Source organism: Panthera pardus, unplaced genomic scaffold, assembly GCF_024362965.1.
Source record: "Panthera pardus isolate Hobbes unplaced genomic scaffold, ASM2436296v1 HiC_scaffold_10, whole genome shotgun sequence".
In the NCBI taxonomy this organism is placed as follows: Eukaryota; Metazoa; Chordata; class Mammalia; order Carnivora; family Felidae; genus Panthera; species Panthera pardus.
Window position 1 is genome coordinate 61,407,982 of NW_026526655.1, and position 13,902 is coordinate 61,421,883.

The 13,902-nt window shown below is 37.6% G+C and overlaps 1 protein-coding gene across 7 annotated transcripts in view; it reads left to right on the forward strand.

The window, feature by feature from the left end:
- METTL8 (methyltransferase 8, methylcytidine) overlaps positions 1 to 13,549 on the forward strand; it is an 84,970-nt gene extending 71,421 nt beyond the window's left edge. For 5 of the 7 annotated variants that reach the window (XM_019459432.2, XM_053907742.1, XM_053907724.1 and 2 more), the window contains 6 exons: positions 343 to 392; positions 5,952 to 6,015; positions 7,669 to 7,808; positions 12,147 to 12,253; positions 12,379 to 12,444; positions 13,175 to 13,549. In XM_019459432.2, coding sequence (XP_019314977.2) covers positions 343 to 392; positions 5,952 to 6,015; positions 7,669 to 7,808; positions 12,147 to 12,253; positions 12,379 to 12,444; positions 13,175 to 13,365 — 618 coding nt within the window. In that variant the 3' untranslated portion in view covers positions 13,366 to 13,549. Of the gene's footprint in view, positions 1 to 342; positions 393 to 5,951; positions 6,016 to 7,668; positions 7,809 to 10,159; positions 10,524 to 12,146; positions 12,254 to 12,378; positions 12,445 to 12,587; positions 13,093 to 13,174 lie in introns of those variants that run through there. The other 2 variants (XM_053907740.1, XM_053907745.1) reach the window with 2 other exon arrangements.
- The last annotated feature ends 353 nt before the right edge of the window (positions 13,550 to 13,902 follow it).

The window sequence follows — 13,902 nt, forward strand, 5'->3', positions numbered from 1 at the left end:
ATTTATCTGTTACTGTTTTTTTAATGAATTCTACCCTTTTATCATATTTATTGCCAATTTTTTTTCATAGTGCATTGGTCACCTTTTAATTTGGTTTGAGTTTTGGTATATAAAAATTTCACATGTTTAATTAATGAATTAATGTTTAATTAATTTCACATAGTTAAATTAATCAGTGTTATTCTTGTGGCTTATTCCTTTGCTTTTGAGTTTAGAAAATTCTCCTACACCTAGAGATCCAGTAAATTTATTCTAGTTTTTTTTTAATGAAAAAAATCTAACATTGGTGAAGAAAATTTAACCTTCTTTTCATGATATTTGTTTATTCTTTCAATTTTTTAGGTTGGCTGTGGTGCCGGAAATAGTGTTTTTCCAATTTTGAACACTTTACAGTGAGTTTTAAAGTTTTCTCCTACAAAATTTTACATATGTATGGGGTGTTGAGAAATTCTGGGAAAATGTCACGTGTATGCTGGTAGTGTTCTTATTCTCATATAAACAATCACTGAAGCAAATTTCAAAGAATTGTTTCAGTGTCTAATTTCACGTAAACTAGGAATTACTATGAGAAGAATGTTTCACAGCTATGAGTTGTCCACCATGGGTCAAAGTAATTTTTAAAGCTTGTGTTTGCATGGATGAGAGAATAAGAAAAGAGCAAGGGATTTGACCCTTCCACTAAGCTGTGAATTGCTAACTTCAGAAATCTGTTTGTTCCTCCAGGTATGTAGGTGCCATTTTACACACACAGAATTGAGTTTAAAGCTTATTCTTAACCCTCATTTTGTCATCACTTCTGGAGCCACACCCAGTAGAAGACCTTCTTTTGTCAAATAACTTGAAAATGTTTGAAGGTAACAGCAACTAGTCTAAGACTAGACTAAAACTCAAAAAAGCAGACAGAGATGATAGGGACAGAGGTGTTTTCCTGACACATCCTTCCTGTTCACTGCTTCACGTATATGTTGTGGTATTTCCATGATGAAGACACTTCTTGCAAAGCTTTTCTAGCACCTTTTACCTATTCTGTTTTGTGTTTTTTTTTTTTTTAGTTTTTTTTTTCTTTTTTTACATTTTATTTATTTTTGAGAGACAGAGAAAGACAGAGCACAAGTGGGGGAGGAGCAGAGATACAAGGAAACACAGAATCTGAAGCAGGCTCCAGGCTCTAAGCTGTCAGCACAGAGCCCGATGCAAGGCTCGAACTCACAAACTGTGAGATCGTGACCTGAGCTGAAGTCGGATGCTCAACTGACTGAGCCACCCAGGCGCCCCTCTGTTGTTTTTTTTTTTTTAAGTTGATACAATAACTTTCACATTATTTTTTCCATTATAAAATCAACATGAGCACATTGCAGAACATTTCCATTTGAGGACAGAGGGGTGGGAATCACCCATCATCCTAACATAGCTACTGTTTGTTATAATTCCTGTCAGTCTTTATGTGTATTTTAAATTCTAATGATGCTATTTTTTTAGTGTTTCCTTGTAATACAATGAATTCTCATATACCTACCACCTCGATTTAACAGTTAACACAATGCCAACATTATGACACTTTTTTTTTCTTTATTTATTTTTATTTTTATTTTTATTGAGAGAACTTGTGAGCAGGGGGAAGGGACAGAGGAAGAAAGAGAAAGAATCCTAAGTAGGCTTCCACGCTCAGTATGAAGCCCAACCCTGGGATCATGACCTGACTCAAAATCAAGAGTCAAATGCTCAACTAACTGAGCCACCCAGGTGCCCCTTATTTTATTTTTTTAAAGTAGTCTTCACACAGGGGCACCTGGGTGGCTCAGTCGGTTAAGCGTCTGACTTAGGCTCAGGTCATGATCTCTCAGTTTGTGGGTTCGAGCCCCACGTCAGGCTCTGTGCTGACAGCTCCGGGCCTGGAGTCTGCTTTGGATTCTGTGTCTCCCTGTCTCAGCCCTTCCCATGCTCATGCTCTGTCTCTCTGTGTGTCTCAATAATAGATAAATGTTAAAAATAAATAAATAAATAAATAAATAAATAAATAAATAAATAAATAAATTAAGTAAGTAAGTAAGTAAGTAAGTAGGCTTCACACCCAGTGTGGAGCCCTACATGGAGCTTGAACTCATGACCCTGAGATCAAGATCTGAACTGAGATCATTAGTTGGACAGTTAACCAACTGAGCCACCAGGTGCCCCCAGGACACTATTTTTAAATACTTATGATGTAGCGCCAAAAAAATCAGGATATTCTTCATTACTAACATAGTAAATAGTAATTTCCAAATACCATCAGATTACCAGTTAAAGTGGCCAGGCAGAAGTGATAGAACTGCACATTTGCAGGTCTGAATGGCCTTTCTCCTTTTGTCTTTATTCTCTTTGTTTTCCCTTTTCCTCATTTCTGGGCCAATGTTTCCTGTTTTATTATACCACGTAGCCAGTTTCCTTCACCCGAGTTATCTCTGAGCTTACGGTACACAGAAATTTACTACCTTGGCAGTTGATAATGTGTTACTTTATGACTCATCCCAAGGTATTATTTAGCATGTCATTTCTTTATGTCTTGTGCCTCCAGCCACTGCTTGTATTCCTTGAGGTAGAAAGCATATTTTACCCTAATCTGATTTTCCAGGTAGCCCAACGGTATAATACAGATAGTTAGAGCTCAATACATATTGACTAATATCTCTGAATCCCCACTTGTTAGTAATATTTTTCCCTTTTTACTTCTCCCTCCAGCTAATAATTGCAATCTTTTGCTTCCTTGCTCCCTGATTCTTCGTGGCTCTGTCTTTTTTAAAAAAGTCATTGTAGTTCGATAACGCAAGATAATTAATTCATCATTAAAAGGCAATCAGTGATTAGCCTTCCAAAGGGAGGATTAGACTTTTTTTTCCCACCTAAGAAATTATGTTTTATTACTTTTGGAGAGTACAGGATTAGTGTTTTACATTTTCAGAATATTTTACCATAATTAGACCTCTGGAATTGAGAGGTCATATCATTCTCCAAGGATCATTTAATTCTTAAACCCCCTGCCAAGGGAGTGCTTTGTGGTGTGGTGTTAGTAGTGATATTTACACCTGCTTGCTGGGAGAAGGGCCAAGGCAGTCAGCTGATTTTACAGAAAAGCTCTGGAAAGTCATTGGGTGGTCACAAGACTTCAACTTGGGCTGCTGATGCATGGGAATTCAGTCTCAGAGGTCATGCTGCTGTCCTGGTAGGACCACATGGCAAATAGCACATACTTTCTTTAACTGCTAGACTGTTCTATATCTTGTGGGTGTTTAGTAACCACTGCCCAAAGGTTGACTGCATACCTTTTATAATGAGCTAGATGTGCCAGTGTCCAGAGAAGCATTTTGAGTTATATGGAAGTTTTTATAGAACCATGATAATTTCTTAAGTTTTTAAGTTCCCAGAAGGCAAAGGCAGATCTTCCTATAATATGATAATAGTAATAATAGTAATAGCAACAACAATTATAATAATGACTAACATTTATTAGGTGCTTACTCTGAGTTAGGAACCTTCCTAGAAACTTCTAAGAATCCCTTCAATCCTCACAGTGACCTTAGATGCCATATTTATCTCTACTTTATAGATGAGGAAACAGGATTACAAAGAGATTAAGTAACTATTCCAAGGTCACACAACTAAGTGGTATAGCCAGGATTCAAACCATAGACAGTTTGGTTCCAGAGCCCTTGCCCTTAGCCATCATATTACATCGTGCATCTGAGTACTTACGGAAAGTTTTCAAACACATATGACCACCCAGCAAATTAAGAGTATGAATATATGGATTTCATAGGAAGCAATAGGGGTACAGGCTGCAATAAATCACTGTTGGTTTTTTTTCAATGTTTATTTATTTTTGAGAGAGACAGAGACAGAATGCGAGTGGGTTAGGGGCAGAGAGAGAGAGGGAGGCACAGAGTCTGAAGCAGGCTCTAGGCTCCAAGCTGTCAACACAGAGCCCGACGTGGGGCTCAAACTCATGAGCTGTGAGGTCATGACTTGAGCCGAAGTCAGATGCTCAACCGACTGAGCCACCCAGGTGCCCCTAAATACTGTTTTTATTTGGGACAGACGAAAAAAAAAACAAGCAGTGCAAGTCATAACCAAATCCTGTTCATTATACTTTAACTTATTTGGACAGATCTTAAATTGAACGCAAATCTCCAAATGCCACAGAATGAAGGACTCCTCACAGTACTCATCCATGAGTAGCATTTAAGAGTATTATCTGAGCCTGGGTGAGATTTTATTTGTGGAATTCATATTTGTGCTTGTATCCCATATTTATTTAGTAGTTCTCCTTGCTTGAAATGTCTCCTGAATCAAAGTTCTAATTATGTGTTTCAAGGCCCACTTATATATCCTGCCACATACTGGTTTGAGCTCTCAGGATCAACTCTGCTTCTCATCCTTGGCACATGACTCCCACCTTTAAGCCCTATACCATTTATCCTTCTCCCCATTCAGCATTGCTATCCCCCTTCTTCAGAATTGTTAAAACTTACACCTTAGGTAAGACTTAGGAAGTCTGCCCTATCCATAACCCTGTAGAAGCTAGATAAAACCGATCATATCCCCAACTAGGCTATAAAACCCACAGGAGCCAGAACTATAGTTATAATTGTTGTTTCATAACATGCCAGTCTCTGTGATTCAGGCATGGTGCTAAGCAACATGATGCAGTAATTATTTGATACAAGCATATGAGGGATGACCGGGAAGAGTACTGACCCACAAAATTCAAAGTATATGCATGCCCATGAGTAACCATGGTCCAGACATTGTTACTGAATTTCAGGTAAAAAGCCAAATAGAACTTGTCTAAGTTCAGTGGAGGCCAATTAAGATTACTCAAGACTTTATATGAATAAACATCCTCCAACCAAAAAATAACTGTATTTATTTACATCTGTAAATAAAGTAACTGAGTCTTAGAGAGGATGAGTCAAATTCACAGAGTTAATAAATGGCAAATTCAGGACTTAAACGCAGGTCTGTTTGGCTTCAAAATCCATACTCTTACTATTTTATTGGACAGTTTCATTTACTAACTTGTATTCTAATTCTTGATACATACATGAGTCTTAATAAATGTTTGAAAAAACTTGAAAAGATAACTAGGAGTTAATATATTAGTATTTTTTTACTCTTTTTTAGAAGTTGTATTTACATGCTATTAAAATACATATGTATTCCTGTCCCATTAGGGCATCAGAGCCTCTGTGAGAAACTCAAGAACCAGATGAGTTGTACACACAGAAAGGGGACTGAAGCACCAAAGAACACAAGGGTCTGAGCATCCTTGCACAAGGGTAGCACTTGACTAGGCAACAAGGAACTATAGGCCCTGCTGGCTGGAGGCACAGAAGAAAGACTGGGGGGGAGGAAGATGGAGCAATGATGATGGATGGCGTTGGAGGGTTCCTGTGTGAGAGTGTGATGGGACGTAAGGCAGGTAGGCCCAAGCAACGGAGAGCTTTAAAACCAGGACAGGAAGGGGCACCTGGGTGGCTTAGTCTGTTGAGCGGCCAACTCTTGATTTTGGCTCAAGTCCTGGGATGGAGCCCTGTGTCAGGCTCTGTGCTGAGCATGGAGCCTGCTTAAGAGTCTCTCTCTCTCCCCCTCCGTCCCTCTCCCTCACTCATGTACACTCTCTCTAAAATTAAAAAACAAACAAACAAAAAAAAACAACACAAAAAAAACCAGGACAGGAATTTGAAAGTTACCTTGTAGTTAATAAGTATTTGAGACAATGCTGTTTCAGAAGTAACATGAAGGCACCCATACACCATTACAGAGAACACCATCTAAAAGGAGAAACAGTAAGCCAGGTGTCATCCAAAATTTTATTAAAGAAATACCTTTTAACAAGTTCAAGCCTACAGTTTCCTTTCTTTTGTAACCTGAGCATATGTGAACTCTAAATTTAAATATTTCTTCCATTTTCATAGGAATGCTCCAGAGTCCTTTCTTTATTGTTGTGATTTTGCTTCCAGAGCTGTGGAACTAGTAAAGGTATGCCTCATATTTTCTTTAAAGAGAGCCATGTAAGGATATAATTTATTTGTTGTTGAAGTGATGTTTTTTAAATGTTTCAGTGTTATCTGTAACCATTTTTAACTGAGCTTTTACTAATTCTGGGAATCACATCATCACCTGATGCCTAAGATATTACCCTAAAATGATAGAAGTTATTTTGAATTCAAAATAAAGCTGGGAAAAAAAAGGAAAATAAAATGAAATAAAAATGAAGGGACTGGTACACCTAGAAAGGTCAGCAGGTCCCATGAGGTGATCTTATTCATATTTATGTCCCTAGAGCCCTATGCACAGACTGACACATAGTAGGCACTAGTTAAATTGAAACTATTGAAAGTAAAACAAATTTTGAGAAAGTATATGATACAAATGTAAAATGTCCTAGACTATTTGGAAAACAGTGGGGAGCCTGGGTTTGTTTGACCAATCCCCAAAAGCTAGTAAGCATTACCTTAGCAAAAAGTACTTTTAGGAAATGGGAAAGGAAAGGAAATTCTGCTAACAGAAATGTGTAGTCAATAGATGGAACTTAATTTCTGATAACAAGAGTAATAGTTATTCATGGTAGACATTTTCTAAAATACTAAAAAACCTAAAGAGAAAGATAAAATTCACCTATAATCACACTTCCTAGAGTCCTATGGTGAATTGAGGTTACTGTTTTGGTATATATGCTTCTAGTGTTGTTTTGTACTCAAACTGTGTGCATGTGCATTTGTGTGTGTGTGTGTGTGTGTGTGTACTCTAATTTTTTCATTATTTATTTTTTTTAAGTTTATTTATTTAAGTAATCTCTATACCCAACATGGGGCTCGAACTCATGACCCTGAGATCAAGAGCCACATGCTCCACCAACTGAGCCAGCCAAGGCACCCCTGCTCTAATTTTTTGAAAATAACAGCTTTATTGAGATATAGTTCACAGACCATGAAATTAACCATTTTAAAGTTATACAGTTCAGAGGCACCGGGGTGGCTCAGTCAGTTGAGCATCCAACTCTTTTGATTTCAGCTCAGGTCATGATCCCAGGATTGTGGGATCAAGCCCCGAATTGGGCTTGGAGCCTACTTAAGACTCTCTGTCTCTCTCTCTGTCTCTCTCTCCCTATCCCTCTCTCTCCCTCCCTCTGCCCCTCTCTCCAGCTTGTACGCTCACTCTCTCTCTCTCTATCTCTTTCAAAAAATAAAGTATACAATTCAGTGATTTTTAGTATATTTACAGAGTTGTACAGTCATTACTATTAACTGATTGTGTATTAGAGGATATTTGTATCTTAAGCCAAAGGAGGCATGGACAAGCAGTGGGAGAGAAAACAGGATGATCTCAGTGCCTCCGAAATCACATAGGGTAGGCTTCCAGCAACGCTGCCTCAAAAGCCTGCCCTATTCCACTTTTAAAATTAAAAAGGGATTGTGAAGAATACTTGTTGTTGAGTCCAAGTGCTAGACTTAATTTTTTTATGGCAGCTTGAAATAAGCTAACAGAATATGGAATCTGAAATAAAATGCATTCATATTTACAGAGGGAAGGCACTAGGGAGAAATATAAAATTTGATCTCTTTATTTTAAGAAAAATGCTAAAAGTCTGCTAACTGCTTTTTTATTATTATTGTTCCTTTATCATGATAGTTGCACTCATCCTACAGAGCAGCTCAGTGTTGTGCCTTTGTTCATGATGTTTGTGATGAAGATTCACCGTACCCTTTTCCAGATGGGATCCTGGACGTCATTCTCCTTGTCTTTGTGCTCTCTTCTATTCATCCTGACAGGTAACTGAAGACACGAGAAAGGGCAAAGCAAATGTGTAAAGCACCTTTATCAATCGTGGTTTTCAGAACTATCAAAAGTGACAATTCTTGACTTTATTATTTAGTGAACTATACCATATATAACATGCAGCCTTTTAAGTGCAGTTTTTCCTTTCTTCAGACTTTTAGAAAGAAACCGGTCAAACTGCTTCATTAGTGAGCTTTCTATCACTGTCAGAGTGAAGTGAGCATATTCTGGCAAGACACATACCTATTAAAAATGACAGTGCTTTAAGGAGATTACAAATTCAGAACAGCCTAATAGACTCCCAAGAGGGAAATTGTACTTGGTGATCAGAAACAAACATCTTTCTTTGATTTAGCATCTTACTGAATGTTCGTGAAGAGGTGGGTTGTGAATCTGTTTGGCTTCATACCAGTCTGTCACAAGACTTTAAAAAAACGTGTTTTAGGGGCGCCTGGGTGGCTCAGTCGGTTAAGCGTCTGACTTCAGCTCAGGTCATGATCTCACGGTTCGGTTCGTGAGTTCGGGCCTTGCATCGGGCTCTGGGCTGACAGCTCAGAGCCTGGAGCCTGCTTGGGATTCTGTGTCTCCCTCTCTCTCTGCCCCTCCCCTACACGTGCTCTGTCTCTCTCTGCCTCTCAAAAATAAAGAAAACTTAATAAAAAAGAATGTGTTTTAAAGAAGCCCTCTAGGGAATTAGGGGTACTCAAGATTTGCTCAAGATTAACCTTGGACCTTTATAATCTAAGGTTGGCCTAATGCTGTCATTTAAATATTTATGACTTAGATTTTTTGTTCACATAGTGTTTTTTTTTTTTTTAAAGTTCATTTATTTATTTTGAGAGGGACAGAGAGTCGGAGTGGGAGTGGGAGAGGGGCAGAGAGAGAGAGAAAGAGGAGAGAGAGAATCCCAAGCAGGCCCCACACTGTCAGTGCAGAGCCTGACACAGGGCTTGATCCCATGAACCGCGACATCATGACCTGAGCTGAAACTAAGAGTTGGACGCTTAACTGACTGAGCCACTCAGGTGCCCTGTTCACACAATGTTTTGAAACAGTAAACATAGCTTTTGTTCAGAGAGGAAGTAGAAAGACATATTACCAGCTATTAAAATGATCACTTCTCTTAGAATTTTGCCACCTCATGTATATTAAGACACGTGTGGTGTCAAGGGTTGTGCATTTGTAAGTTTTCTTAAAATTGGGTTTTCTGCTCTGGTAGTAGATTTAGCTCCAGGAATGTTCCTCTGCTGGTAGATACAGACTTGATATCAACCACTCTTTGATGAGTGTGACACTTTCCCAAAGAAAGTGGGTTAATATGTGCGTTTTCCTTTGCAATTATAAAATCATTAAGACCCTTTACGGTCCTTTTACTTCTCATTCAGAGATGAGCTTTTTGGTTGCTTTTTGAAAGACAAATTAAATTTTCAAATAAATCTAAATGAAACATATTTGTACCTGGTGAGATATATCACATTCCATGAAGCTACATTTCCTCCCAGTTTCTATAATCTATGTCTTTCTACTAATCTGGGTAGAATATTGGCATCATTCAGGTACTGGTAGAAAGATGTCATCTATGTATTTTGTCTCATAGTTAAAAGAATGAATAGTTAAAAGGATGGAGTAGGTGGATAGAGAACAAGATTTTCTATTTGACACCTGTAACAGGAAGTGTTTAAATTCCAAATAAGACCACAAAACCACTACTTGAAATTAGTTTAGATAATGTATTTTCTTATGATTTGAACTGAATGTTAAAAAGAAGGGGAAGCAGATGTCTTGGAAGGATTACTGTCATTCTATAGTATGTTCATTCTATGTAATTATTATAAAATAAATTTACATGTATCATGTCCCTAGCCATTTTCTTGCCTAAAATGGTCTAAATGACCTAAAAAAAGGGTGAATGCGTAGAAGGAGGGCAGTAGTAAGTGAAAAGGCAGGACAGTATCTTTAGAGTCATTTGGGACAGTGATATATTTAGCCCCGTGAAAGTTTTGGAAAAGTGTCTTCCTGACAGCTTGGAAAATCCATGCACAAACGAATGGCAAGCGATTCTGCTAGACCTTGAGTCTGGGCATCCTAGCCTAAATGGGAATAAGCCACAGGAGGCTACAAAAGAAGAGCTAACTGTCCTTATCATTAAAATAAAATACAGTATAATATGTTTACCACAGATCCAAGCAGAGAGTAGGTAGTCAATAAACACTCCTTTTTAAAATCTCTTCTTCCTTTTCCTCACCCTCCAACTAGAGGCAGATGAGGATAGCAGAGTTGGCCTGAGTGGAATAAAGAAAGAAAAGGAGCCTTCACCCATTATTGTCTTGTCCATCTCCCCCAGCCCTCTCCCACCAACAGTTCTCAGGAAGTGGCTCTGGAAGTTGGCGCTGAGCCAAGCAAGATGGGATGATGAAGAAAAGCAGCTCCCCACCCTTGCCTTTACTCACAACCCCAGACATTAAAGGATAATTGGGAAGAAAGGATTTGCAGACGGAGATGGCTGTATTTGGCCCTTTGTTTTTCTGCATCTTTGTTTCATGCTTGTTTTAGTAATCGTTGCAGAAAGATATTTTTCTCAGTACATAAAACACTTCTTCTGAAAGTGGATATTTTAAGGATTAGATACAGTTTTCTTTAATTGCCAAAGCCTAAGGCCATAAGCACAGTGTGAAAATAACCTGTAATAAAATAAACAAGGAAAAATATTTTTCTTTTTTCCCTTTCATGTACTTATGTTCCAGTTTTTTAAAAGAGCATTTCATCTAATTATGCCACCTCTTTCTGTTATATTTCTGTCTTGTTTTCATAGTTACTTTAGTTTCCTCACTACTTCCTTCAAAACCTGACATAAATCTGGCTTTTAACTCCATTATTCCACTGAACAGTGTTTTAACTGGAAGGATTTACAGATTATCTAATCTAAAACCCTCATTTTTAAAGTAAGAAAAATCTAGAAGCTGTAAGTAGCATGGATGAAGCAGAGATGGGGAGGACTTAGCACACAGGCTGCCATTTACCATTCTCTGCTCAGGGCAGACACTGATAACTGATTTTGTACCCTGATTGTCATTCCCAGTGAGCCCTAAGAGCCCTTCTCAATAGAGCTCTGTAGGCAGCCAGTGTCAGTCACTTGGCATTAATATGAGATCTGAAATCTTTGCCATCTCTGGCCCATAATCACACATAAGACCATAAACTTAACCAAAAACATTAAGTCAAGAGCAGTCACAAGGGGTCATATTTGATTGAGAGCCAAATGAAAAGAATAAATAATAAAAGAAAGAAAGTAAAGGCTTCCCAGTATTGAGCTGGGGGTGGAGTGTGAATAGAATTTAAATAGGCAGAAAGTAAGAAGGAGAGAATTCTTTGAGGGGAAACCATGTGAACGAAGGCATGGACTGCTTCAGAGCCAAGCATATAACAGTTTGGCGAGAGTTGATGCTTCACATTGAGAAGTAATGGTAAAGATGTTAGAGAGATTGAGACCAGTTGTAGGAGATCTCAAGGGTCCAACTAAGAAATTAAGATTTTATCCTATGGATTAAAATCATGAACATTTTTGAGCAAAGGGATGATTTGACAAAACCATCATTTTAAGCGGAATAATTCATCAGTAATATACAGGAAGACTTAACAAGGGGAATAATAAAGCATGTTAAGAAGTAGTGTGTTTTCAGGCCTAAGGAGGTAGAAGTTTGTACTAAAGGAGCACCAAAGGGAAACAAAAAAGAGAAAAAAGCCATCAGTTAAAAAAAGAACACCTAGAATTGGATGACTAGATGGTTATGGGGAGGTTAGTGGAAGAGGAGAAAAAGGAAAGGGGTTAAGGATGTCTCTGAGGTGTTAACACTTTGATGAATGATGGTACCTTTGAACTAAATAAAGGAGAAGGAGCTAGTCTGGGAGGAAAGATGATCTCTGTTTAGATATGTGCAATTTGGAATAGCTCTACAATATTTTTTTATCTTCAAGGAAAATGAAGCAACTTCAGTGTTTATCTGCCTTGGAACTACCTTAACTTGATGTAAATATCAGGAGCCATCTGTGGTTTTGCAGGGCAGCTTTGACATCATATATCAAGCTCTCTGAAGTCACCACTCTTGTCATTTGGGTGATTACTTGATACTCTAGGCCTTTTGATTCTTATCATTTAGCAAGTTGGTACCCTTTTTCCTTTCTATACAAAATATATATATTTTTGTTGCCCTTATTTTTGTGGGTTAGATTTTTTGGCCCCATCGAGCTTTCCTTATTTTATCTCTAAGAAGGTTAGGATGTGGCATGTAAAACAAGATTTCTGTAAACAGTGTCTTGCTTTGTTTTCAAAGGATGCAAGGTGTTATAAACCGACTGTCCAAGTTACTGAAGCCTGGGGGAATGCTGCTATTTCGGGACTATGGAAGATATGATAAGACTCAGCTTCGTTTTAAAAGGGGTATATTCAGCTTGGAGTTATTTTCATGTGTTTTAAAGAATGCTTTGTTTATATTTTATTTCAAGTTTTTGTTTGTTTTGTTTGAAGGAATACTAGGTTTCTCTGATCGCAATTATTTTTTTTAGGTCATTGCTTATCTGAAAATTTTTATGTGCGAGGAGATGGTACCAGAGCATATTTCTTTACGAAAGGTATGCTTATCTATAAGGGGAAATAATTAGCTGTAAAAAAAAAAAAAAAAAAAAAAAAACTCTTTGGTTAGTCTGTCACCACACTGTAGCTGTTCTACATGAAAGCTTGAAAATGGCCTTTTTGCCTTTTAGTCTTTTCCCAGCTGAAACTGCTTTAAAAGAATCACTTGTTTCATCTTATACCCAAATGAAGATGTAGTCTGTTCCATTTTGGAAGTACTGTTAGCCCAGATATGAAGAAGCTGATGACATACCACAACCAAAGGAGGGAATTTGATTTTAAGAGTCCATAGAAAATTACTTGTCTCTTGTCAATTTCTCCTTTAAAAAAAAAAAAAAAAAAAAAAAAAAACTTTTAAAATGAATTCTGCATGCAAGGATTTTCTCCAAACTTATGTGAGCACTTTTAAAATGTGCCATTTGGGGTCTCTGCAAACTAACAAAAACTCAGAACAGAGGGCACCTTTCAAAATATTTAAATTTGCAACCAGTAGTAAGTAATGTATATCTATTTATGCCTGCTATGTTAAACTGTGTATATTGGTATATTTCTGTGAAGTAGAAGAAACCTATTTGGTTTCACAGGTTTCCTTAACTCATTTGTACTAGAGAGTTTCTTGGTTTAAATGAAATTTAGATGGTCAGTCATTCCATTGTTCTTGACTGTCTCCTTTTCCCCCCACCAAGCCCCAGTCACATATACATTTGATTGCCACTTTTGTCTCAACAGGGGAAGTCCACACTATGTTCTGCAAGGCTGGGTTAGATGAGAAGCAAAATCTGGTTGATCGTCGCTTACAAGTTAATAGGAAAAAACAAGTGAAAATGCACCGAGTGTGGGTTCAAGGCAAATTCCAGAAACCATTACACTTGACTCAAAAACCCTCCAAATTGGTATCACCACTCCTTTCTCATGGCTGAGTTATGTATCATGTTAAGGTACAAACCAGAGGATTACACTATTCAAAGACTTCTGTAAATCTTTCATTTTTGAAAGGGAAGACAAGAGAATTTGTATATCCTGCTGTTTATCATGGGTGAGCTCTTTTGTTCATTTTAAGCACTTGTAAATGATTTGGAAGAGTATGCCATATTCTGTGCTCAAGCTTGTTTGGGTTTATTGTGTCTAACCATTTTGTTTCTTCTTTGAATTTTATAAGCATTCAGTTAAATGACTGATATAAGTCAGATGATTCTGAGAAACTATACCCTGCCATTTTTTAGAAGTGGGAAAAAAACATCTATTTATACATTAGTCTAACACAGTTAAATTCTCTTCCTCTCTTATCTGATAGCGGAAAGGCAGCTCTCCTCGTTTCCTTGGCCAGTCACAAAACCAAGACTAAGGTGTTTGTTTTGTTGTTGTCTGTTTTTTCCCAAAACTCTTTTTTTTTTTTTTGATTCAGAAACTAATGTCTGAAATAGAATGTTAGTTTCTCTTTCCTTTCCTAAAATTGG